The sequence below is a fragment of the Triturus cristatus genome, chromosome 8, assembly GCF_964204655.1.
Source record: "Triturus cristatus chromosome 8, aTriCri1.1, whole genome shotgun sequence".
NCBI classification, from domain to species: domain Eukaryota; kingdom Metazoa; phylum Chordata; class Amphibia; order Caudata; family Salamandridae; genus Triturus; species Triturus cristatus.
This window is the reverse complement of record NC_140591.1, coordinates 917808197-917834283: the sequence shown is the minus strand read 5'-3', so window position 1 is coordinate 917834283 and position 26087 is coordinate 917808197. Positions and strand designations below refer to the sequence as shown.

The 26087-nt window shown below is 49.5% G+C and overlaps 2 protein-coding genes across 2 annotated transcripts in view; both read left to right on the top strand.

The window, feature by feature from the left end:
• GUCA1C (guanylate cyclase activator 1C) overlaps positions 1–26087 on the top strand; it is a 659379-nt gene that overhangs the window by 624097 nt on the left and 9195 nt on the right. The gene's annotated exons all lie outside the window — the stretch shown is intronic.
• LOC146805262 (uncharacterized) lies at positions 10076–11780 on the top strand. Its single transcript, XM_085620665.1, has 2 exons — positions 10076–10508; positions 10817–11780. Exons 1-2 carry the CDS (start codon positions 10076–10078, stop codon positions 11629–11631), a joined length of 1248 nt encoding a protein of 415 aa, XP_085476791.1. The 3' UTR covers positions 11632–11780.

Genomic DNA, 26087 nt, shown 5'->3' with positions numbered 1-26087 from the left:
TCCATGGCAATGCGTGCACGTTTGGCAATTCCCTTGAGGGAGCGAGCTTTGGCGCCATGTGTTAGCAATTATCGCTCCTGGCGCTGCTCGTTCCCACAAGGGAAAGGCTGTCCATTGATTTCCGGCCTCGCTCCACATAAACCTCATTATTACTGCTAAACAAGCGCGCCACTTTAACTTTCGTGGCCGCACTTGTTTTTAATTAGAGCGGCCTTTTACTTTCACGGCCGCGCTTGTTCCTTATAGCGTGTGCACACACACACCACTCGCGTGTTCTCTCCGGTTCTCCTTTTATCTTGTTCATTATGCCTGTTCTTTGTCACCTTCTCTCTTTGGCATTTAAACTGTTCATTTTCTCTACACCTCTTTCTATCTTAATATTTTATTTTTCCTTAGTTCTGTTATTTACTTTTCATGTTTTACTGCTAATCTCTTTTCCTCGCGCTTCATTTTCTGCCCGCTCCCCCGCGATCTTCGCTTCCCTCTCTGACAAGCACTTTTCCCGTCTCCGCGTCTTACCTCCTCAGCCCGCACACAGCCCCGGGCTCCCGCTTCTGGCAGATCTTATCTTTGGGCCTGCGCACCTCAATAGGGAAACCCAACTTTAAAGGCAGGACTTCAGGGAGGCTGAGACAGAGATGGCTCATCAACTAAATCACATAATGTAGTCCACAACGCACTCCGCCACCCAACACTGTTAGCCTTATGAAGAAACCTTGGTGACATTTGTTGAATCCATTGCAGGCATTACAGGGATACACTTGTTGTTCCACATGGCTGGAGCAAACCTGTGCTAGATGGGGAGGGTAGTTGCAGGAACGAAAGCATTAATATACACTGTTTCAAACCTCAGCAGTTCAGTGGTGGTTTGTCCGCTCCTCACTGCAATCGAAAATCCGCCACTCAATACTTAACAACTAAATTCTCTTTAATCTGCTGGGCAACGGCATCAAATGTATCTGCCTCTGTCGCGCACAATCGAAAGGTGATCTGGCGGGGGCTCAGCAGTGCAAATACCCAGCCCAACATACATCTCTCCTTCCCTGGCACTTTTCCTCCCCACGTGACTTGCCTCGGTGAGGCATGTTAGCTCACAGGCTCCTTGGACTTCTGAGGTCACTTCCGGGGTGTGGTGGGCAGCGGCAGGGCGAGTCTATCTATAATTGAGCGGACCGGCTTTCTCTTCTTCGGTATGTTGGCTGGTTTGTTTCGTTCTCTGAAAGCTGCTGGGCAACTGCGTCAAATGAGGTGCTCACGCCCCAAGCATTCCGACCTCGACAGCAGCAAATGTAATTTAGGACATAGGGGACACAAGCAGCCAGCTCATTGTTTTAGGTCTTGCTGTTTTACCACTGTTAAACGAAAACAGCTTTGCTCTTTGAGACTCCGCGCAGCAAAAAAAATATTGGTTTATATGACATTTCTCAGGTTCAGTAATTATTTTTTTCTCATAACTGCCAGCTTAGGTTACTTTATCCCCGCAACGAACAACATATTTGTAGTAACGGAGCCACCCGGCCCGTTCCAGCACGCTGGTCACGCACCCACGCACCAGGAGGGCGGGCACGCCCAAAGGTATAAATAAACGGGCGCGAGACCGCTCGTGGTCTTCGGCCCACCACAGTGACCCTGGCTGTCGTGTCCTGTTTGTCATTACCTCCCCCATGCCCCTAGGCCTCCCCTGTAACCGTGTGCCACCCCTAAACACTACATTGGCGACGAGGGCGGAGCCTACCCGCGCCTCGCCTCTCCGGCGCTCTACGAACTTGCCTGGTGGTGCCCGGCGCTCTCCGCGGAGGCGGAACGAGGCGGACCTCGCCGAGCGCGTCCTCGCGCTGGGGATCTCGAAGCGGGCGCTCTGCAGGTGAGCTCTGTTCGGAGGGGGGAGTCGGCCCTCGTGAGCTGCGTGAGCGTCTGTGAGGACGTAGCTGGCTTTGGCTCTGCCGGTGAAGGCCCCGAGGCAGTTTGTAGTAGAGGGCGTCCTCAGCGGTGCCTGCGGGGGAGAGTGGACAATAAAGCATTGAAAAAAAAGGTGGAAAGGCAGGTCTCGCCTACGCGCAGCACCAGCAGAAGAACAGGTCTCGCCCACGCGCAGCACCAGCAGAAGAAAGGTCTCGCCTGCGCGCTGCGACAGGCAGGTGGCCTGCAGCGGCCCAATCAAGGGAGGAAGTGCAACGGTGGTCTCGCCTGGACACCAGCCAAGCAGCCACGGTCTGGGAGGTGAGCAGTGAGGAGTGACGAGTATGACTACCCCTGCCTCCAGCGGAAGTGGCACGGCGCAGCAGCCTCAGCCGGTAGCCGCCGCGCAGCCCGCGGCCGCCGTGCCTGGACACAGCGCGGTGGCCCCGCTGCCGCCGTTCAGCGAATTGTCGGACCCCTCCACGGCGGCCGTGCGGTGGCGCTCATGGATCGGACGGCTGGAGCACTACTTTGTCGGAGTGCGGGAGACGGACAACACGGTCAAGAGATCTCTCCTCATGTGCTACGGTGGGGAAGAACTGTACGACCTCTTCGAAACTCTACCGGACAGGGGGAACGACGACGACTATGCGGGCGCCATAAGGGCCCTGAACCGCCATTTTGATCCCCAAACGAACCCCGATTTTGAGTGGTTTAAGCTTCGCCAGGCGCGACGAGAAGAAAATGAAAGCATTGACGTCTTCTATGCACGCCTGCGGAAACTCTCGCTGTCCTGTGAGCTGCCAGACCAGAGGGCAGAGATTCGGGCTCAGCTCATACAAGGGTGCAGGTCGGTCCCGTTGCGGCGTCTCATCCTACGGGAGCCAGGCATCTCCCTAGATAACATCCTGGTCCTAGGCCGGTCGCACGAGCTATCCAATGCTCGAGCGGATGCGATGGAGGCGGCCCTCAATCGGCCAGCGACTGCCCCGAAACCGCCAGCGATCAAGGAAGAGAGAGTGGACGCGCTGCAGAAGCGACCGCACCAGCAGCGAGGAGCCGCGAGGGCTCCACAGGGCAGCACATGTGGCAACTGCGGCCTAGGTCACCCACCTGGCGGCCGGTGCGTCGCAATGGGACAAACATGTCTGAAGTGCGGTCGGGCGAACCACTTTGCGAAGGTCTGCAGAGGTGGCCGAAGTGGGCGCGGAGGTGCTTCCGGCCCGCGTGGGGCTGCGGCGCGCGTGCACCAACTGACAGTGGAGGAATCCGCCGCCCTGCGCGAAAACTCCAAGCCAGAGTTCGATGAAGAGGGGGAAGAAGAGGAAGTATTCTTCGTGTCGTTCATAGGCCGGGAAGGCACGAGGGGAAGACCGCCGCCCATGTGTGACATCATGGTGGCCGGGTCCCCGGTGAGTGCTCTCATCGACACGGGGGCGTCGGTGAACGTCATGGACAGCTGCCAGTATGAGAGGTTGTCGCCACGCCCACCCCTGAGACCCTCCAAAGCCCAAATCTTCACGTATGACAGTGACCGGCCACTGTCCCTGCGAGGGGTGATCGACGTTGAAGTCGTCAGCGAGGGCCGGAAGCTGGCCACGACATTCCACGTGGCGGAAGGCAAGAGGGGCACCCTGCTGAGCTGCCACACCGCCGAAGATCTGGCGCTGGTATTCTTCGCGAATCAGGTGCACGACCTGCATGCAAGGGAGATACTGAAGGACTTTCCGATGTTGTTTCAAGGTCTAGGATGCCTACGCGGGAAGCAGTTCAAACTACACGTGGACCCGACGGTCCGGCCCATGGCGCTGCGTCACCGGAGAATACCATTCCTCCTGCGACCACGGGTAGAGGAGGAGTTGCAAAAATTGGAAGACTTGGGCGTGATTGAGAAGGTATCGGGTCCGACCCCGTGGGTGTCCCCCCTGGTCGTGGCGCCCAAACCCAAGCAGCCCGGCGCCATCCGGCTGTGTGTGGACATGCGCCTCCCAAACAAGGCAGTCAAGCGCGAAAGGCACCTCACGCCCACCATGGACGATATTGTGGCCGACCTCAACGGCGCGCAGTGGTTCACGAAACTGGATCTCAACGCGGGGTACCACCAGCTTGAACTCCACCCCGATAGCCGCAACATAACCACCTTCTCCACCCACGTCGGCCTGCGGAGATATAAGCGGTTGAGCTTCGGAATCTCGTCAGCGGCCGAAGTGTTCCAAAACGCCATAAGGGAGACTCTCTCGGGTCTCCAGGGAGTCATCAACTTAAGTGACGACATTCTGGTGTTCTCACGAACTCTGGAAGAACACCATCGGCATCTGCGAGACACGCTGCAGCGGCTAGCGGATAGTGGCCTCACCCTGCATGAGGCCAAGTGCTCCTTCTACCAGGAGTCGGTCGAGTTCTTCGGCTACATCTTCTCGAGGGAAGGCCTGAGAGTGGATCCGAAGAAAGCGGTGGCGATCCGCGCTGCCCCGAGGCCCACATCTGCCACCGAGGTCAGGAGTTTCCTAGGGATGGCAACCTACTGTGGGAGGTTTATTCCCAATCTGGCGTCCCTGTCGGAGCCGCTCCGGCTTCTCACGAAGAGTGGTCATCCTTGGACCTGGGCGGCTAAGGAAGATATGGCGTTCCAAGCGGTCAAGGACGCGCTGATCGACGACAAGGTGATGGCGTACTTCAGACCCCACCGGCGGACAGAGGTGGTGGTGGACGCGAGCCCCGTGGGGCTGGGCGCGGTCCTGATGCAGGAGACGGAGGCGAAAGAATGGGTCCCGACCGCGTATGCCAGCAGGGCTCTGACGGCCACGGAGATGAGGTACGCGCAGATTGAGCGGGAGGCGCTGGCCATCAAGTGGGCCTGTCAACATTTCCATCTCTACCTTTATGGTCACGACTTCCGGGTGGTCACCGACCACAAGCCCCTTGTTCCGCTCTTCGCCGGCACGGCGAGGCTAGGGCCCCCAAGGATCGAGAGATGGGCGGTCAAGTTACAAGCGTACCGATTTGAGGTCGTGTTCCGACCCGGGGCCAGCAACCCAGCGGACTTCCTGTCCCGCCACCCGGAGCCGGTGCACCCTGATCAGTCGGATGAGGCGGAAACGGAGGAGTTCGTCCGCCTGGTGTCGCAAGCTGCATGCCCGGTGGCACTCACGTTGGAAGACATCGGCAAGGCCACGGAGCTGGACGATTGCCTCGTGAAAGTGAAGCGCACGCTGGTGACCCACCACTGGCGGAACTTCCTGGATGGAGTGCAAGCCCTCACTGAAGAGGAGAGAGTGTATCGACAGCAGGTATGGAACGCGCGGAGTGAACTCAGCGAGGGGCCGCATGGCGTGGTCCTGCGAGGAGCAACACTCGTCATTCCGAGGAGTCTCCAAGGAGAGGTGGTTAGGTTGGCGCATCAAGGCGTCTCCAAGACCAAGGCAAGGCTGCGGAGCAAGGTGTGGTTCCCTCGGATGGACGCGCTGGTTGAGGAAGCCATCCGCAACTGCCACTCGTGCAACATCACGGGGGGGGAGCCGACACCTCACCCAGTGATCACGGAAGACCCATGTCTGGAACCCTGGTCCAAGTTGAGTGTAGACTTTGGGTCGTTCCCGGATGGGCGACACACCTTAGTGGTGGTGGATTCACACTCCAAGTTCCCGGTGGTGGAAGTGGTGTCATCAACGGCGTTCAACCAGGTGCGAGCGGCGCTAGACCACATATTTGCCATGATGGGCCTACCTGAGGAAATCCGGTCGGACAACGGGCCACCGTTCCAAGGGCGAGAGTTCCAGGAATACCTCGCGGCTCGAGGGGTCAGACACAGGAAGATTACCCCGCAGTGGCCCCAGGCGAATGGGGAGGTGGAGCGTTTCATGCGCACGATGAACCGGGCGCTGAGAATCGGAGTCGAGCAAGGAGAAGACGCGGATCAGTGCCTCTCGCAGTTCCTAAGTGCTTACCGACGGACCCCCCACTGTACGACCCGGTGTGCGCCAGCGCACCTTCTGTTCAAGAAGGCCCCCAGGGACAATATCCCGGCGAGTCATGCGTGGCAGCCTACGCCGCTAGACCAAGAGGCGGCGCAAGGGAGAAGGCGGACCTCCAACGAGAAGGCCAGTCTGAAGAGAAGAGCCCGGGCGAGGAGTCTCCAGGTGGGAGACGGGGTCATCCTGAAAGACCGGTACCCGAATTGGAAGTATCGTACCCCGTTTGAACCGGAGGTGTGGGAAGTGACCGGAGTGCAGGGCACCATGGTGTCCGCCAGGAGAGGGACGCGGACGGTAACGCGAAATGCGTCCTGGTTCAAACGAATAACATCTGGCTTCCCTGAGACCGACCAGGAGGAGGAAGAGTTTGAGGCCCCGGCAGGGTGCGGCTCACCAGGAGTGCAGGCGAGCCCATCGCGGAGCGCACCCCCACTGCCCGGGGCGGGCGATCGAGAAGGCGGGCCCTCCGCAGAGGCCGAGGCGCCCAGTGGCCGAGGGGCAGGAGGAACAGGCCGAGGAGATGTTCCACGGAGTCAGCCGTATGGACTTCGGCCAAACCCGGCCCCAAGTAAGAGACTCAGAGACTTTGCGTGGTGTGCGCAAGAACCGAACTGTTCAGCGAGAAATGATCTCTGTATCTGAAAGATTGGAGGGATGTAGTAACGGAGCCACCCGGCCCGTTCCAGCACGCTGGTCACGCACCCACGCACCCGGAGGGCGGGCACGCCCGAAGGTATAAATAAACGGGCGCGAGACCGCTCGTGGTCTTCGGCCCACCACAGTGACCCTGGCTGTCGTGTCCTGTTTGTCATTACCTCCCCCATGCCCCTAGGCCTCCCCTGTAACCGTGTGCCACCCCTAAACACTACAATATTCAAATTTCCGCTGAGTATAACAGAGCTGTTAATTTAATTTTTCTCCTCTAAGACGGGGAAGATGCGTGTCTGGTTGCGTTTAGACTTATTAACTGTGAGTTGAAGGATCCCTGAGTCAGCACATTAAATGGCTGCTATGGAATCGCATGCAAGCATGTGCAACCATGCAGATGAAAGCTACTGAAAGGAAATAAATAACGTAATCCTCGTCTTTGCTGGGTTCGTTAAGCGCAACCGTACTGTAATGTTAAATCTGGCTAGCGTAGGACATTCATTTAGCCCACTCCAAAAAGCTAACTGCGCAGATTAAAGACTATAGCATTCATGACTCATGAGCTCAAAATAATATATTACCTAGTTCTAAAAAAAACAGCTGTTAAGACGTGTACCTATCGGGCTCTGCATATTTGTCCTCCCCATCAGGGTGAAAAAAAAATTCTTAACTCTGCAGCAGTGCCATCCTTCACTGTATTTGATGTATCTTCAAAGAGAATCGTTTTAGTTCTTTTACAGTCTCATCATTTCAGAACTGAAGCATTTTTCATTATTATATCCAACAAAGCCATAGTTGTTGCTTATTTATCTTACGCAACTAACAACCATTGACAAAGCCAATAGTTTTCTCTGCTATTATAGCAGAGTGCTGCTTGGTGGAGCAATTGCAAAACTCCTCGTTTTTACCTGCATTTTTATTTTGAATCTTACAATTTTTTTTTTAAATACAAGTTTATCTATATTGGGGCAATTGTAAGGAAATTAAATGTGTTTTTAGTCAAAAGCCCTGAGCACTTTACACAATCTGCAAAACTACTCAGTTTAAAAAATCTGTATTCTTATCTTTGAATCTTGGCATCTTTAAAAAATGTGCTTCATCTATTTTGGAGGCATTGTTAGGGAAGTGAATGTGGTTTTAGTTCTATGGGGAAAACGAAGCGCTAAACACTTTGGCCACAGAGTCTTAATCATAGAGTTGCCGTGGGTGGTTGGTGCTCTAGTGGTTGGACTACTCATTGTCAAAATACTTTATTTCGATGACACAGATCAACAAAGTAAACAAGAATTGGCATAGCCAATAGGTCTCGCTTTTGGGACCTTATAAGTGTTTAGTTATGCAGCACAATATCCTTGGTGCAACAATATCAACAGTTGCATGGCTAAATAATTATAAGGTCCCAAAGGCGAGACCTATTGGCTATGCCAATGCTTGTTAACTCATGTATTGTTATGTTTTAAAATATAAGTTTTAACTGAATAGATTGTATTTTTTTCCTCTTATTCATTGAAGGATTGTCTGATGCTTTTATGATACTTGCTATCGAAATAAATCTATTTGACTTGACTTGAAAATTAATGGATGACAGATTGCAAAGGTGAAACAGGGCTATCACTGGTTGGATGGACGGGTGAAAGTATGAATGGCTTGATACTTGGATGAAAGAGACAAGGGAGCTCTTTTAGGGAGGATTGAGTTCACATGCTTCACTTGCTTGGTGCCAACAGAGGATTACTTCAAAGTGTGGCGGGGGGGGGGGTATTTTAATTTGTTGGATACTCCCTTGCTGATCTACTTGATGTTTTCATAAAAAGGCCCCTTAACCCCTTGCATGCTTATGACGAGCTGGGCTCATCATGAGGCACAGTGGAGCTGTACTCATGATGAGCTGGGCTCGTCATAACAGCTGCGCTCCGCCCATGTGCTATTGATTCTCCCGCACAGGCAGGTAATCAATCAGAGGGTGCAGTTGTGACGAGCACAGCTCCACTGTGTCTCATGACGAGCAGGGCTCGTCACGAGCACCGCGGCGCTGCGCCCCTCCCCCGCGCTGTGGGGGAATTACCCCCACGGCGAAGTGGTTAATTCCCACCAGTAGCAAGTCAAGTGCATTGAAGGCTTGATGTGGACATTCTGTATTCATTTGGGGTCTGGTTTTGCTGACTGATTTTGTATAAGTTGTAATCAGTTTAGGAACTCTTTGGTTAGGTTTATGAAATTGCAGTTGTTCAATCAAGCAATGACCAGTAAGCTACTCAGATTTATACTGACTTTGAGTTAGTGGAAGTACTGCATTGACAGTCGGTTATTGATAGCTTTTACCACATAGTTTACTTGAATGTTGAAAGTTAAGTATGAATCAAAGTGTATTAGCTACAAAATCACATTTCACAGCTTTCTGTTTTTCATCTGATAGATTCAATCTGCAGGCAATGTAGCAACCTTTCCCTCTACTAATGTTAAATGTACCTTAAGCATTCTGTGATGTTGATTTGACCCCCAATTTCCTTTTTGAAGCCAAGTTCTTTCTAAGTATTACCCATGCATATCTAAAATTCAAGCTTGTGTAGTTCTGATACTCGTGCCACTGGACACTCACATGTTGAGGATTGTAGGTGGCAAGAATAAATCGTAGGGTATACAACATGAAACTCTCATATGGGTAAACTCAATTAATTAAATTCTGATTTGTCAACACAACTTCTGGTGAAAATCATTCTACACCTACGGCTACGCCTACATCTCAAGGCCACTCTTAGTTTTTTTAGGATCATGCTACCAGTATACTGTCAAACATGCTACCGATAGACACCTTAGAATCAGTGCTGCTTAGTGATTAGAATCAGCATCAGGGGCATTAATGACACAATCTACAATGCTATATATGCATGTATTGAAATAGGTTTTTATGACAGAGGTCCAGCCCAAAAGACAGTAGAATGCTTGAGAACTTCCTTTTCAAGGAAACAGTATGTGAGATTCAAATGGACCAGTAATGCTTGCGTATCTGCCATTTGTTCCTGAGGTGTGGGATTGCAAACTTTTTCAAATTATAAGTTGTGATTCTCTTGGCTAGAGATATGTTGATTAGGTCAGTCTTAGAAAGAGGTTTTTTACACTTAAAGCTGGGCAGGTCTCCAACTTTTAATTTTAGACTAAGGTTTGACCTGACAACATCTTTGGCTTTCCTTCAATTTGCAAGGTTTTAAAGGAGCTTGGGGGCATATGTATCAAACTCCCCTTTAGCGAATCTCAAATTGCGAGAATTTGCGATTCGCAAAATCAGATTCGCTAAACGGGATGTATAAAATAAATCGCTAATCATTTGCGATTCCTTAAAAATCGCAAATAATTCGCAGAATCCCGTATTGCGATTTCTTAATAGCGAAATTCGCTAAATAAGAAATCGCAAAAACGGGAATCTGCAAGCCTGGTGCAGGCTGATGACATCACAAACAGGAAACTGTAGTGATTGCCTGCACCTGCTCACCTGAGCCACACCCAGAGGCTGCTTGTGGAGTGTGAGGAGGCTTTCCTGGAGACAGCAACCAGCAATGGATCCCAAACAAAACCAGCAGGGCAAAGATGCAGAAAAAAGAAAGAGAAAACACAAGTTTTCAGAAAAGGAGCAGGAGGTCCTCATTGAGGAGATGGTCTGCAGCCATGAGCTCCTGTTTGGGAAGAAGGCACTCAAAGTCCCAGAGGCCAGGAAGAGGAAAATCTGGCTGGAAATACAGAGCAAGGTGAATGCTGTTGGAGTCACCACACGCACCATCGAGGAGCTGCGCAAGCGGTGGTATGATATGCGCCAGAGGTCCAAGGAGAGGGTGGCAGCCAGACTCAAGGATGCCAGTCAGACTGGAGGAGGACCATCCACTGCAGAGCAGCCAACCCCCCATGAGGAGCTTGTGGAGTCAACCCTCCTGCCTGAGAGCGTTGGTGGTGTGGCTGCAATCGACAGCTCCGACCCCTCATCCAGCAGACAAGGTAAGATGCATGCCAAATCACCCTGCACTCCTCCCCATCCCTTGCACACTCCCCCAAATGCGCATAGTTAACTCCCAACATGCCAATCCAGCCCAGGTCTTACAGCACACCCAGCAATGCATCATGGTACTCGTAGTACTGTGTCTGACTGTGTGTCCATGACACCATCACAAGTAAATGCAACATATGTGTTTTGGGGATCATTGAATAGAAATGTGTCAGAGATTAGCCGTCAAAGATTTGTAACTTTATTGAGTGCCACATGCAGACAGTAACACAAACTCATATAGTCCCCTTTACATCCACAGCACACGCCATGCCACAAGAAGACAGCGCTGAGGGAGAGGAGCCTGCAGACCCTGCGGACTCCAGCGATGAGACAGAGCAGCAGCCAATTCAGCGCAGGAAGCGCGCACATGTGCCCCCACTGCCTCCATTTGAGGATGAAGTCCCAGCAACAGGCGATGACACCGACAGGAGAGAGGGGAGTCAGGGTGTGACAGACATGCCCCGTCATGACGCACCAACACCAAGGCAAAGGGAACAGGCCATTTCCAGGTCAAGGCCCAGGAGCAGCACTGCAACAGAAGGAGAAGGCACCGTGTTCTCCGGCTTGGAACAGTGCATGTTGCAGGAACAGCGCCTGCAAAGCAAGGCAATGCGGTCAATGAGTCGCCAGCTAGGCCGCCTACATCAGGACAATCGCAGCATGGTAGCGGCAATACGAGAGCTCTGTGCCACTTTGAGGGACACCCAAGCTGCCAATGACAGGGCTGGACGACGTGCCAATGCACGGCTACACAATTACACCAAGGCAGTCAACCGCCTCTGCACCACCACCAGCGCACTCACACGCAGAAGCGTAACCATGCAGGTGGACATGGCACATTGCTGCCAGGACATAGCGCGAGGGCTGGCGCAGGTGACCACTGCTGTGGAACAGCTGCAGACAGCCAATGCAGGTGGCAGCGCACTAATGGCCTCTGCTGAGAGTGAGGACACATCGAGTCGCAGCAGCATCACTCCAACCTTGCCAGGTGAAAGACGCCGCAGTGGCAGACAGGTAGCAGGCCAAGGGCGCACCATGGGGGTCAACCACCCTGGACGGCACCGACGGAGGTGATCATCTGCGGGGACACTGACTGCAACACGGGTGCATTAACCCGCAAAAGGCTGTTTGCCCTATTTCTTGTGCCTTCTCTGCACTGTGTGTACAACATGTGCTGGGGACAATTACAATTTCTTTCATGTTAAGTGTGATTAAACACTTGACACATCATCAGGCTTTGTAGTCTCATTTCCTCAACACTCACCTAAAAGTAGTTTTGTGTGATCTCAGTCCGTCTCTGGCGTCCAGCAGCTGCCCCAACTCCTGGTGCTGGTCTGGCAGGGGGAGCAGGGCGCTCGTCATCCGATGTGTCTGTATCGCTCACATCAATTGTGGTGCCTTTCCTCATTGCCATGTTGTGTAGCATTGCACAGCTTGCCACGATTTTACAGCAGGTCTCAGGGCTGTATTGCAGTGCGCCTCCACTCTTATGCAGGCACCGGAAGCGGCTCTTCAGGATTCCGAAGGTTCGCTCAATGACACAGCGTGTAGATCTGTGTGCCCTGTTGTAGCTCCTCTCACTTGCATTTGCAGGATCCAGGTATGGGGTCAGGATGAAGTCGCGCACTGCATAGGCACTGTCACCTGCATGGAAAAAAACACAATAGGTGAGTCAATGTCCCCCCCCTCAAGTGATGTAGTGGATGTATTGATGTGTGCAATGTATTTACCGAGCAGGTACCCCTCCCCAAACTCTCCAGCACTCAGACGTCTGTGTATTCCACTGTGTCGGAAGATGAAGGAGTCATGTGTACTGCCGGGGTATTTGGCTACGATGTCGGTGATGTGATACTTAGCGTTGCACACAATCTGTATGTTGAGGGAATGGTAGCATTTCCGATTCCTGTAGACATATTCAGTTTCTGCTGGGGGTGTGATGGCCACATGGGTCCCGTCAATGCAGCCGATGACGTGGGGGAAACGTGCAATCTGGTAGAAGTCCAGTATCGTTTGTTGTAATGCCTGTTGGGTGGTGGGGAAGTAAATGTGATGTGGGAGCCTCAGTAGCATTGCATCTAGGAAGGCATGGAAGAAGCGCGAAAGTGCACTCTGTGACACACCACCAACCTCCGCTATGACCCGTTGAAAACTCCCTGACGCGAGGAGGTGCAGGGAGCACAGGACCTGCACATGTGTGGGAATTGTTTGTGTCCTGCGAGTAGGGTGCTCCAAGTGGGGTTTCAGCTCCTCAATCAGGTCCATTATGGTCTGTGGGTGCAGTCTGTACTTGTCATAGATCTCCTCTTCAGTGTTCTGTAACAGGGTGATGCGCAGCCTGAAGATACGTTCCTGTCTCATTCTCCTGTGTGCAAGGGCCCGAATACGCAGCCTCCTGGCTATCACGTACATTGCAGCCATTGTGGGTGTGTTTGTTGCATTGTGGGCTGGTTTTTGTACCTTGCACCAGTTTACCACCTGCAAGCAATTGGTGTTAATAGCGATTTCTTAATTAGCGAATTTCGTAAAATCGCAATTTGCGATTTTTTCATACATGTGTTTGCGATTTCTTAGCTAGCGATTTCTTGTTAGCGATATTCGCAACGCTAAGGAATCGCAAAATAGGTATTCGCTAGGAAATTCGCAGTTTTCTTGTTTCGCAGCCTAAGAAATCGCTAATTTAGCGATTTCTTATTTTTCAGTTTGGAAATGTGTCATACATATGAAATAGCGAAAAATCAGTCGCAAACGCTGTTTTTTGCGATTCGCAGCGTTTGCGACTAATTTTTGCTTTCATACATATGCCCCTTGATTCCAAGATTTCATACTAATCACACTCACTAAAATGGTGCATCTTTGTGTGATAATGTACCGAATACTATGCATTATAAGGTAATTGCAATTCCCCAAGGAGGTCAATGACCATATAGAGGACCAAGGCCAAAAGCCAAATTGCTTTAGTAGGTCGAGAAACATATAGTCGACTTGCAATATACTTTTAGCGTATGGCAGAGGATATTTTATTAGTTATAATGAATGGTCACAGTACTGTCTTTCTCCCAAACAGGTCAAAGTTTTGGTCTCTTGAACTTTATATTGATAAGCATAGTTGCAGGTATGTAGAGCAAATTAAAAATCTGTGGTGCAAAAAACACAGTAATACGACGCAAGCTGGCTTAACATCTGTTTAATATAAGTAACTTTTAAAACTGTTGTAGTTCAGAATGTGTGGTAACATGCAGAGAAATGGGAGTTTTTGTGAAATGAACTATAGCACGGCAAAAAATAAACATGTGCATAAATGTCTCCATTATGCTAGTGATTATTCACTGCAGAAAAACTAGCTGGGACAGTCGTTATAATTCAGCTTATTGGCCTGCCTCTCGCCCTGTAAGCTTGCTGTGGAAGCAGACTCTGTGGTGTTAGAAGTCAGTTGTAATTAGTTAAGCCCCTATTCATAGTTTTACTATAGGTGACTAGTAAGAAAAGTGAAGATATGGGGCCTCATTTACAAGAAAGTGATGCAGCGTGGCTTTTCTGTGTCACTTTCAAAGCACAGGGATGCATCTTATTTACAACAATATGTTGCATCCCTGTGCTTTCCCCGGAGCTGGTGCACAGTTGGCTGCTATGTGTAAACGCAGACACCCTTACACCTTGGTGCAGGGGTGTCTGCGTTTATGGGGAGATTGTATTTGCTCAGGAAGGGACACCTTCCTGCACAAAAGCAATCATGTGAAGTGTTTTCCTTTTTCTATGTGTGCTGCAGAAATATAATTATTTCTCCTGTTTGCACCTTCTTACACATTCCCAGGTTTATGAAATGTTGTAAATCTGTGAATACTGCAGAATCAAAAGGTGCTGCTTGGGAATACCCACAGCAACACCCATGGCACGCCCCTTTCTAGCAAAGTGCTGCCTGAAATGGGGCCGTATTTTACAAGGCCACAAAAAGCCAAGCAGGGTAGCTCTACGTGGCCTTGTAAGTATAGAGCACCACAGTGCGCCACCGGTGTGTCAGAAAAAGTGACGCACAGACAGCGCAAGGGCTTGTAAATATGCCGAAAACACCATATATACAAGGGTCCAAGGGGAAACTAGTTTAACGACTAAAGTACCTTTGTTCCCCAGAATACACAGAAAAAACAGAAAAAGGTACTAAGTCAAACAACACAGAACAAGAGGGCCACTAGGAAGCTATGAACAAAGTGAGAGAACCTCTCCGGATAATCAATACATCATTGTGTCAGAAGTAAAGAGTCCATCAGCCCACCCTTATTGGCGGAGCTTCGTCATTTGAGACTCTAAGGGGTCAAAGTCTGGGCCAACACTATCGAACCAGCCGGCTCTGCTGAGTGCCCGACCTAATGATCCCAGATCGTAGAGACTCCTGACACAATGTGTGATCCAATTAGTTAAGACTCAAAAGAAAACTAAAACATAAGTGCAGTGCTAAAATATGATAGTGTGCTAAAAATGACTATGTGGGCAAAAAGCTATCTTTAATAAGGATTGACCAGGTGTCATGTCTAAAAGGACCAAATAGTCTTGAAAGAATAGACTATTACTTGATTTGGTCTCATAGGGTCGACATGTTTCAGCCGAAATGGTCAACTGACCCGGCCTTCTTCAGGACCTATATAGATGGAGCTAAGGCTACTGCAAAAGTGATATGTCTAGTGAAACAATGTGCAAAACGAAAAGTCATAGAGTTATGTGGCAACAGCCACCCTACCAGGCAAGCAATTTTTTGCTCGGGTATAGGAACTTCATCCTCTTTCCTGAAACAAACAAAGGAAAAAGGTCCAACCATAAGAGAGGTGCAACACAAAATTGAATACAGCTTCCGTGACCATCATTCTACAGTGACTATTAGACACTGTAGGACTCCTAAAACCCAAAACGTGGTTAATGCTCAAGAGAAAAAATAATATAATAGTAAATTCAACTCACCCAGCTTTCTGTGGGAGGACAGCCTCACCTCACCCGGCTGAGTGCTCGGAGAAGGAGGCACCGCTCTGTTAACAAGTAGGAAAAAACATAACAAGTTGCACATGGATACTTGTCTATCTATGCTCCCTACTCTCCATTTAACACCACAACCCCATTCAAGATCATGACTCTAAAAGACCCGCCCTACAAGCCAAGATAGGCCGGGTGTCCGGGAGAGTGGCAATCCACCGCCTCCAACCCAAACAGCTATCTTCATCCCAGTATGCCTATGAACTGATGAAAGAACCACAATTAAAGATGTATGTAATGCAGTCAAAGTAACGGCCGCCCTTCATCTGATTCTAGAATCACAGCCTCACTCTGTATATCTTCTGTTTGCAAGACCTGACAAAGTTCTGGCCCCCCTCTGTTAGATGTTAAATAGAAGTGGTTCCGTTACACTAACTACTACCCAAGTAAGCATATCAAAACTGGGGCCATATACCTAGGTCTGCTCTGTACGAAATCAAACGTTCCCCTCTCTTTACCTATCCGTCGATACCTCGAGCCGGACTCCGCGCAGTCTGGGAGGTGACGGCAGGAAGGGGAGGGCTCTTTAAATACCCACTCTGATTGGAGCGATCCTTCACTCAAAACACAGGTGTAGGTAATCATCTAATGTCTATCCCCGAGTATCTGTAATGAGCATGAGCCAGTGTCGAGACGCTAGTCACAAGTACAAGCGCAGTCCAAAGAATGATACGAGGGAGTGTGTGCAGCGTCTCCCCCTCGCTCATGAGCGTGCACTACATAAAAAGCGCTCAAAAGTCACATGATAGGGGCATAGACCGATATCAAGACACTAGTCTCTTGCACATGTGCAGTCCTCGTTATTGCGAGACGATGTGTGCAACGTAGAACTCCTGTTCAAATGCATGCAATAAAGAGGCCAACGATCACCGCATAGGAAGACACTGGACACTACGAGCCAGGGTCCGATCACCAGGTGTAAGTAGATCACTCCTTGCAAGAGATAAAGTCGGAACCCGTAGTCACATTCCAATGTGTAGTGAACACTCGCGTGAGGAGATACTAATCTCTACGCATGCTATTCACAAGAATCGATTGGGTAAAACCTCCCAAAACAAAACTGTAACAGTCTCTCTCTTTTAATATCTGAAAGTGAAAACAAATATATCGATCATGATCCTACATGCTAATCGCTCAACCTTCCTTTAGGTAAAAAGGGAGAGTATGCACATAAACTACCCATACAAAAAGGTGGTGCACGATCAAACAACAAGTATATTGTAGGCAGGATCATAGATGGAGTCAGGCTAAGGCTCATAACGACTCATTCGTGGTATGCACAAAAGAGATTCATAGCGTGACAAGGGGACTAATGTGACCACCCTAAACAGCATGTGAACCGAGGTGTGAGGGACGGGGAAGGGCCAGCTATCCACAACCACTCTGTGACCAACGGACAAACAGCTCTAGAGGTCGCACACTACAAACAGATTAAAGTATGCGACACTGGCATGATCTTTCCGATGTCTCGAGAGGTCTGTCAGAATAGAATTAATACAGGACATATTCCTACAATCAGATCCTCACAGATGTAATATCATGGGAGAAGACAGATCATAAGATTGTGAACAGTCAAGGACCATCATGAAATCACCACTATGCTGTGTGAGTGTCAAAAACCTATTCCGGGATACAGAGGACCCACAGTTCACACCGAGGTCCATGGAATTTTATCATTTAAACCATGTATGTCTGTTCCCATCTTGAAAATCCACCTCTGCTCTCTCAGAAACAAAAACCGGGTAATGTCTGTCACATGCTGAGGAATCAAGGGTCGTTCTAACACGACCCACCTTAGATCGTCGGCTCTATGTTGTTTAGCCAGGAAATGATCTGTGAGGCAGGTAGATTGTTTCTTGCACCGAATCGTGCTTTTATGCTCACTGATGCGGAGCTTGACTTTGTGCGTAGTATGCCCAATATAGTGAAGAGAACAAGGGCATGTGATCATGTATACTACGCACTCAGAGTTACAGTTCGTGTGACTGTTGAGTATCCAGGGACGACTGGTACCTATGTCGACTGATGTGGCCTTAGTTGTCTGGGGACAAACGCTACAGGAGCCACAGGGGTAGTGACCTCGTACCGGAGGTAATGACCACAAGGTGTTGTCAGTACGTATAGGTCGTGTTGGTGGTCGTGTGTGCACCAGACTGTTTCGTAAACTCGACCCTTTTTAAATGCAAACAGAGGAGATGGAATGTTGCCTGAGGCTACATTGAGAATGTGCCAATGTTTGCGGACAATTTTTTGTAACCTGTTGGAATGAGAGCAAAAAGTGGTTACAAAGGTCAGTCTATCATTTGGGGTCCTGGAAACACTGTTGTCCAACAGTGCATCCCGATTGTTGTTGGAAGCCCTCTTCCACGCCTGACGCACCAAACGTTTAGGGTACCGTCGCGATTGAAGTTGGGATGCCAATACTCGGGCATGTTTGTCAAAGAGATCCCTAGTGGAACAGTTCCTCCTGATGTGTAGGAACTGGCCCACGGGGAGATTCTCTCTAAGAGCCCTTGGGTGGTAGCTGTCAAATGAGAGTAACGAGTTTCTTGACATGGGTTTTTTGAAGAGTTCACAATGTAGAATGCCCCCAACAGGAAAGATGGAAATATCTAAAAAGGACAATCTTTCTTTGCTGTGCTCAATGGTGAACTTTAGGAAGGTATTTTGTTGATTGAGCCAGATGTGAAAAGCCTGGATCTCCTGAGTCGTGCCACGCCACACCACCAGTACATCGTCGATGTATCTCTTCCACAGCACCAGATGTTCAAAAAAAGGGTTGCTGTGGTTCAATACATGATGTTGTTCAAACAGATGAACGTAGAGGTTGGCCAGGCTAGGCGCAAAAACGCTCCCCATGGATGTGCCAGAGATTTGTAAAAAGATCTGATCCTCGAATCTGAAAAAGTTCTCAGTCATAGCTATCCTGGCACACTCCATGATAAAAGAGACGGGAGTTATGCTGTTCAAGTTACGTGCTTCTAGAAGTCCTTTGATGGAGTCCAGAGTTTCAACTTGCGGAATACACGTGTAGAGAGACTCTACATCAAAACTAGCCAAAATATCGGTCCTAATATCGAACTCGATATCTGGTAGCATCCGCAAGACATCAGCAGTATCTTTCAGGTAAGTGGGCATTTCCAAAACCATGGGTCGTAGAAAAACATCTACGAATTTGGATAATGGCTCCAGCAGTGAGCCTATCCCAGATATAATGGGACGTCCTGGAGGGGGCCGTTGGCTCTTATGAATCTTTGGGAGGCAGTAGAAGTAGGGGATCACCGGACTATTAGTCACCAGGAAACAGGCTTCCTGGGGCGTGATCCACCCCTCTGCCTCACCTTCCTCGACCAGATGTTTTATCTCCAGGGTTAGTCTTGGAGTGGGATCTGTTTCTAAGATCCGATAGGATTTAATGTCCATGAGTTGCCGGAGGCACTCAGTTCGGTAGACCACAGTGTCTTGCAGGACAGTAGCGCCCCCCTTGTCCGCTGGCTTAATAGTGATAGACATGTCTTTGGTTAAGTTCTCGAGGGCAAGTTTATCCTTTCTAGAAAAATTGCAAAAATTCTTAGACTGTGTGTCGCATAGCGCCATTACATCAAAAGTCACCGCCTTTTCAAAAGTGCACACTTGAGAAGGGACCTGGTGTGCCAAAGGTGTAAAGTTGCTTTTGGGGCGTAATCCTGTGTTGGCAAGGCTAGGATCTTGACTAGGTGCGATGTCATCATCTGGTGCCCTATTCTTGAAGAAAAAATGGAGTCGAACCTTCCTAAAGAAATTCTGCCCCCATGGTTTTTACAAGGATTGCAGGTTACCATGAATTATCACATTACATACTGAATCCATCCCAAACATTAACTATTAATCCATTGTAATTTTAATATAAAAGATGGCATATTTATTAAAAAGTCATGCACGTAGCACAACAAGCTGGCTTGCTGTGCTGCTTGACAGGGAAAGGGCAGAAATGCATCACATTTATCATAATCCATATATAAAATATATGTATTTATTACTAAACACACCCTACTAGTCTCTTTATGAGGCTAGAGGTCAAAACACATAAGTTACACTTCAAACATTACAGGTAAGAAGCACAAATACATGTTAGGCCCTAGGGGCAAGCCAAACCATATACTAAAATAGTGGTATAAGAACCACGACTTAACTAGACACAAGGCCTAGAGCCTGTAGAATTGCTGGGACCCCAAGGAGCCACCCAATGTAGTGACACAGGGGACCCACGGGGTCAGTGTGCAATGTGAGAACACAGCCGCGAGCTCCCATTAGCTTCTATGGAGAAAGTCGCGGTTAGATTTTTAAAGATTAGGGACACTTAGAGATGGACTAGGACCAAACCCTTTTGGACTTAGACAGTTCTAGGGTCAACACCCACAGGAGCACCAGAGTACTCGAGTTACCTCACCCAGGGAAGCCGGGTGCATAGGTGTCAAATGGTGTCGGGTTGCGTCGCCGTTTTCAATGGAAACTGGCGAAGAAGTGCTGCTGCCGGGAAGATGCAAAGTGTTCAAGGAGATCCAAGCCTGGATCAGAGATGTGGAGAACCTGAAAGCAGAGGGGACAGAGTCTGGCTCACTTGCCAGTGACCGAGGCATGATAGACGAATGTCCACCGATGTCGGGTGTTTCAGGTGAAGAAGGTGAAGCTTCACTCTTCAGCCACGAAGACCAGGAGGCGTCAAGGATGACCAGGAGCTGGATTTGAGCTGTCCTACAAAAGATGTCGAGTGCTGAAGCGTTGGTGCCCGGATTGGAAACAACAAGCCTTGGCAACAGCAACAGCAACCGTGTAGTGGAGGCCTACAATCTTCGGTGCAAAAGGTGCTTGGGGCTTGGGATACAAGTAACCCAAAGCACACCTTCAAGAAACGTCAAAAAGTCAATGCACTTGCAAATGTGCACTGTGTCTTGGAGTTCTGGTTCCACGTCACTCACGAGGGCTGCGGGTCTCAGCTTTGCTGGGGTCTCGGGTTGGCTTCTGAGAAGTATGGAAATCCTCTTCCTGGTCTGCAGATACTTTGGAGTCCGTTGGGAGCTTCGGAGATACAGACCGGCAATTGCTTCATTGGTGCCTGCCAAGCAGGGGAGTCACTCCTTGACCCCAAGGGAGATTTCTTCAGTCCTCTAGTCTTGAGTAGAGCGTTAAAGTTCCAGGATTCAGTTGCAGAGTTTCGTCCAGGGATATCTAAAGTCCTGTTGCCAGGGGTTCCTACTTTATTCCCAAGGAAGGGGTTGGACTAACTCGGGGACCCACCTATGGGAGGGTTTGGAAAGAGGGGTGGCTACACCCATTTTCTTTGTCCAGTTTCACGCCAGAGCAGGGGCTGGTAGCCCCTGAACTGGTTGGAGCCAGACTATGCACAGGGACACCAAATGTGCCCCCAGTGCAGGACTTCAAAGCACTCTGAGAGTGCTCCCACCCAGCCCCGATACACATCATCCTGTCTGTGACAGCAAACCTATTGTCCAGGCCTCCTCTGCCAGCGTTTCGGTCACCAGCAGGAGGCCAGACATGTGTCTGTGGCTGCAGCATCCATTTTGTGATGCCAGGACTCTTTTAAGGTGGTACTGGGTATACCGGTGCTGTCATCTCTCTCCCTCTAGAAGGGCGGGATCATACTCCCACACCAGTTACCGGTGTGGGGGTATGATTCCAAGGTGTTTGGCACCAAACACAACATGTTTCCATGCAGCCAGTCCAAAGTTAGCATTTACCGTTTGGTTATAATGCACTTAAGAGTATATGGTCAGGCTGCATCACAGCCAACCCCGGAGAAGAGATTCCGAAGGCTGCAGAGGGGCTCTGCTCATGCATGGGCACCCTCTCACACAAAACCAAGCACCCTGCCTTCAGGATTGATAAGGCCTGTCATAGGGGTGACTGATAGGTTTATATGTGCAGTGATAGGGTGAAATATAGTCAACCTATATCTCAGTAAGAGGTGCATGCACCACCTTACCCAGGCTGCAGTAACAGACCTGTGGTGTCATTTTGGAGGGCTTCCCAGGGGTGGCATAATATATGCTTCAGCCCCTGGTAGGCCTCTGGGGTACCTATGCCCTGGGTACATAGTATTCCATATACTAGGAACTTGTAAGGGCACCCCAGAATCCAATATGTGGTGTACCTAAGGTACATGGAATCAATTTATAAGAGAAAGCAGATAGGCTGGGGACCTGAATAGCAGGTTCCCAGCCAAACTAAGTAAAAAACCATCAAAACACCAGGAAAAAAGTGGCGGCAACCATGTAGTCAGATTCCACCTTCCTACAGTCACCCTGCAGGGTTGGTGGTCCCCTTTCTAATGGAGATGTTTGGCTTTGGTTCAAGTAGGGGCATAACCCGCTCCCTCGCACGTTTATGAAAGGATTGACCGAGCACCATTACATGTGGAGGTGAGAAAGGGAATACTGGAGAGTAAGTTCTTCTCTCGACGATCTTGCACTACAAATGTTTTAAAATACGAATTGATTGTTGCAGCACTTGAAGAGTGAGGATCTTACAAGCATGAACTTCATTTGTAATGTATTTTGAAAGACACATACACTTTCTCTTGAATAACCCCTAATGTACTTGTATTGATAACTGTTGGACCCGGCCTCGTGGCGTGGTCCTGACTTCCCTGGGATTGGGCCCGTTCCCCGCCCTGGCCTCCACGGGCCACCCGTTCGAGCTGCACGAGGTCACCTACACCTCGGGGCTCCACCATTTTGTTACCTGCCACGTGACCCTGCACACCAGCCCACATGACCCCGCTCAACCCGGCCTCGGCCCCAGCAAGGCCCAGACATTGAGGCACCAGGAACTGGCCAGGGGGTATCACGTGAACACTTCCTCGCCCCTGGCGGAGGGCGGTATCGATGGGACCCCCAACCGTCCCCACACACCGAGGTGCGATCGGTCTCCATCTCTCCTGGGCCGGGCGCCTCCCCTGCTGGGCGTCTGCCCGCTCCCAACCCGGCCTCTCCGCCCCCCGGGCGCAAGGGTCCGGACATCAAAGGACCCCAGGCCTATATCTGGGGCGACCCCGCAACAGACCGCCAGTTGTATCCCGGAGTCGAGAGCCCTGCTGATCGAATCGCGGCCGACCCTACGGAGAAGAACTCTTGCTTGAAACCACCACGAGCCCTGCAGACTGCGTCGCGGCTCCTTCTTGCTGAAACCTTGAAGCCACCCGGAACATCGGGGTCCTGCTGACGCTGTCGCGGCCCAACCTCGCTGAAACCTCCCTCGGAGCCCTGCTGACGACGTCGCGGCTCGAGCTGAACAGAAACCATCTTGAGAGCCCCGCTGACCTGGTCGCGGCCCTCCACGAACGGAACGCCAGAGCCCTACGGACGCCGTCGCGGCTCGACCCCTCCGAGATCCGGAGGTCCTCCAGCTTGAGGATAAGAACTGGGCCCCAGGTACCCTCGTCCCAAGCTCCTGCCAAAGACTGTCCCACTACCCCTTCCCTTCTAAAGAGACACTGAGACTTTTGTGGATCCCTTGATCCCTTTCGTGTAAATATTGATCCCGTACCCTTTAAGTGCTGATAAAGAATTGCTCGTCTTGAGACAACCTCCTTGAGTCCTGTGTGGTGGTGTTACTGTGCTAGTACCTGATAGGAGAAGGATCTCCCCGGAGGCTTCTCAGCAGCGCTCGGCTACTTCGTGCAATGTGAGGGCCCCTCTGGGTGGTCTCTCCGACTCCCCGAGGTCCGCCTTCCAACAATAACATAAAGAGTGTGGTTCATTGGCGCTATTTGAACATGTTTGGGACAGTGTTGCAGTTTAGAACACAAGGATCACTTGATAGGTGCATTATGGGACTTGTATGATTAAGCATAAAGTCACGTGTCTGCATCAATTTGAAGCGCACAGCATGCTGGTTTGAAATCTGCCCTTTTACCTGTGAACAAGACTGCAAAGGCTGAAATGCATCAGGATTGAATGCTGCCTTTGGAAGTGGTAATAAATGTTGGTATGTCCTTGAATTGGGCTTCAGCATTCTTCTTTTGATGTTGTTCTTTCGTGGTGCTCCATCCCCGTGAGCTGAAGCCGCCCTGCAGGCCAGGAGGCCCCCTTTCTAATGGAGATGTTTGCCTTTGGATTATGTGGGGCATGACGTGCTCCCCTCACGTTTAACAAAGGATTGACAGAGCACCATTTCATGTGGAGGTGAGAAAGGGAATACAGGAGGTGAATTTCTCCTCTCAACGATCTTGGCATACCAATGTTTTAAAATACGCAGTGCTTAATTTGGGCCTGTGGTTTCCGGGTGTCGGCACCAGCACTTAAGTGTCACCTCTGGCTCTAGTGACAGTACACCACATGGTGGCAATGTCTTTTTAATTATAAGATGAGCACAACAACCGTGTTTATCAAGTCAATATACATTGAAAATGATCAGTTCTTAATTTGTAAAACATTATGGGGCAGATTTACAAGCCCCTTGTACCACTTTTGCCAATGTTTTACAAATTAAGCACTGAAAATACGAATTGATTGTAGCAGCACTGGAAGAGAGAGTATTTTACAAGCATGAACTGCATTTGTAATTTCAAGTCAAAGTATGCTTTATTCGAATATCATTCATAAAAGCAAAAAAAATACATTTGCAAAGACAATTACATACATGGTTAAAAAAGTAGTAAACTGTGATCAAAAGATCAGATACGAAGCATACACATGAAATTTTTATCATAAGTGTAACCCTGCGGCATGTTGAACTTTGGCAGTAAGTAAAAAAATTTTAAAACTCAACTAAATGATAAAATAGGGATATTTAAAAGCCAATTAAATAAAGCAGAGAAAATAACATAAAACATAGGAGAGAATAATCAAAAGACTAGCAGTCTCTCCCGAATCGTGAGAATAGTCAAGCGACTAGCAGTCTCTGTCTGATTGACCACGCCCAGCCTAGATATTTTGCAGTGGCTACAGATATCCATGGCAAAGTATTAGTTCGTATAATACGCAGGGCCACGGTACCACTGGTTGTTCCTAAATTTTTACACATCGGGGTCAACCAGTTACGCCTAGGGACTGCGTAAAACTTGCAAACAAATAAAAAATGACCAATGGTTTCTTTACCAGAGCCACATACAGGACATCCATCGGCAGAACCCCCTTCCCACTTAGATGTCAAAAATTTAAGGGGAAGTGCACCTACTCTAAGTTGAAAAAGAAGCTTTCTTTCTAAGGGCCTTGTTATAGTATCCCAGTATGGTTCCAGACAGGGATACATCTTTGCCTCTATAAAATCTGAAGTCATAGAACCAGCACTCATGCTATTCCAATTACGTCGAGCAACCAGCTCCCAGTAGATGTTCTTTAGAATACTTTTGGATGGGAAGCTGGCTCTCGCAGGATCATCCCAGAGTGAGCGCAAACCAAGCTCATACAGGGATGTCCTAAGTGCCTTTAACCATTCTATTTTGTGATGAACATCAGACCTTACGATGTCTAAGAAACCATCTACGTAATGGGAAAGAACAGGAGTCGTCCATAACCTGCGCCAATACAAAATCGGGCGCAGTTGTACCATGTCTGAAATTGCTTTTCTGCCCAAATCATATTTGAGGGGCACCAATGGAGTACTCTTAGGGAGTCCTGTTATTGCCCTAAGAAATTTGTTTTCTGAGGATTGGAGTGCAACAACCTTCTCAAAGCCCCAGAGCTCAGCACCATATAAAGCGGAGCCTAGAGCTTTTGCTTCGTAAACCTGTAGAGCAGGTTTTACAGGTTTGGTCAATGATTTTCTGTGCTCTGAGGAAATGGTACCTGCCAATTGCCTATGTCTGAGTGTAGCAATGTCAACATGATGTCGCCAATTCTTCTCGCTAGAAATGTGCATACCCAGGTATGTAAAAGTATTCACTACTTCTAGCGGGCGATCATTTAAGATAATTTTTGATTTAAAGCTACGATGAGGGTTAAATATCATAAGCTTTGTTTTGGCAGTGTTGACTTCTAATCCATACTCCCCACAGAATTGGTCAAAAATAGATAAGGCACGCTGCAGACCACTCGGGGTTTTAGATAGGATGAGCGTGTCATCAGCAAACATTAAAATAGGAGTTTTTATCCCAGCTAAAATGGGGGCGTCCACTTGTGCAGAGGTCATGCAAGCTACCACGTCATTGATGTATAAGGTGAAAAGAACAGGAGCCATCGAACATCCCTGCCGGACTCCCCTTTCAACAGGGAAGTCCGTGGTTACCGAACCGAGTCCTCCCCACTGAATTCTGGCATAGTTAGATTCATGTAGCCTCATTATTAAAGACAGTAGATCACTAGGGAGACCCTGCTTGTTTAGAACCGTCCAGAGATTAGAGCGAGGGACAAGGTCGAAAGCGGCCCGTAAATCAACAAAGGCTGCATACAAGCTGCCTTTACCCAGCACCACCGTTTTCCATTGTAGCAGGGTAAAACGGAATACCTGGTCGACCGTGCTTGTGGACCGCCGAAAGCCAGCCTGGAATGGTGAGAGGGCATTTGTCTCAT

Excerpts from the sequence above, each read along its gene's own strand:
- LOC146805262 (XM_085620665.1), top strand. The coding sequence starts at position 10,076 with ATGGATCCCAAACAAAACCAGCAGGGCAAAGATGCAGAAAAAAGAAAG. Across the intron at positions 10,509-10,816 it reads CCCCTCATCCAGCAGACAAG|CACACGCCATGCCACAAGAA; the intron begins GTAAGATGCATG and ends TTACATCCACAG.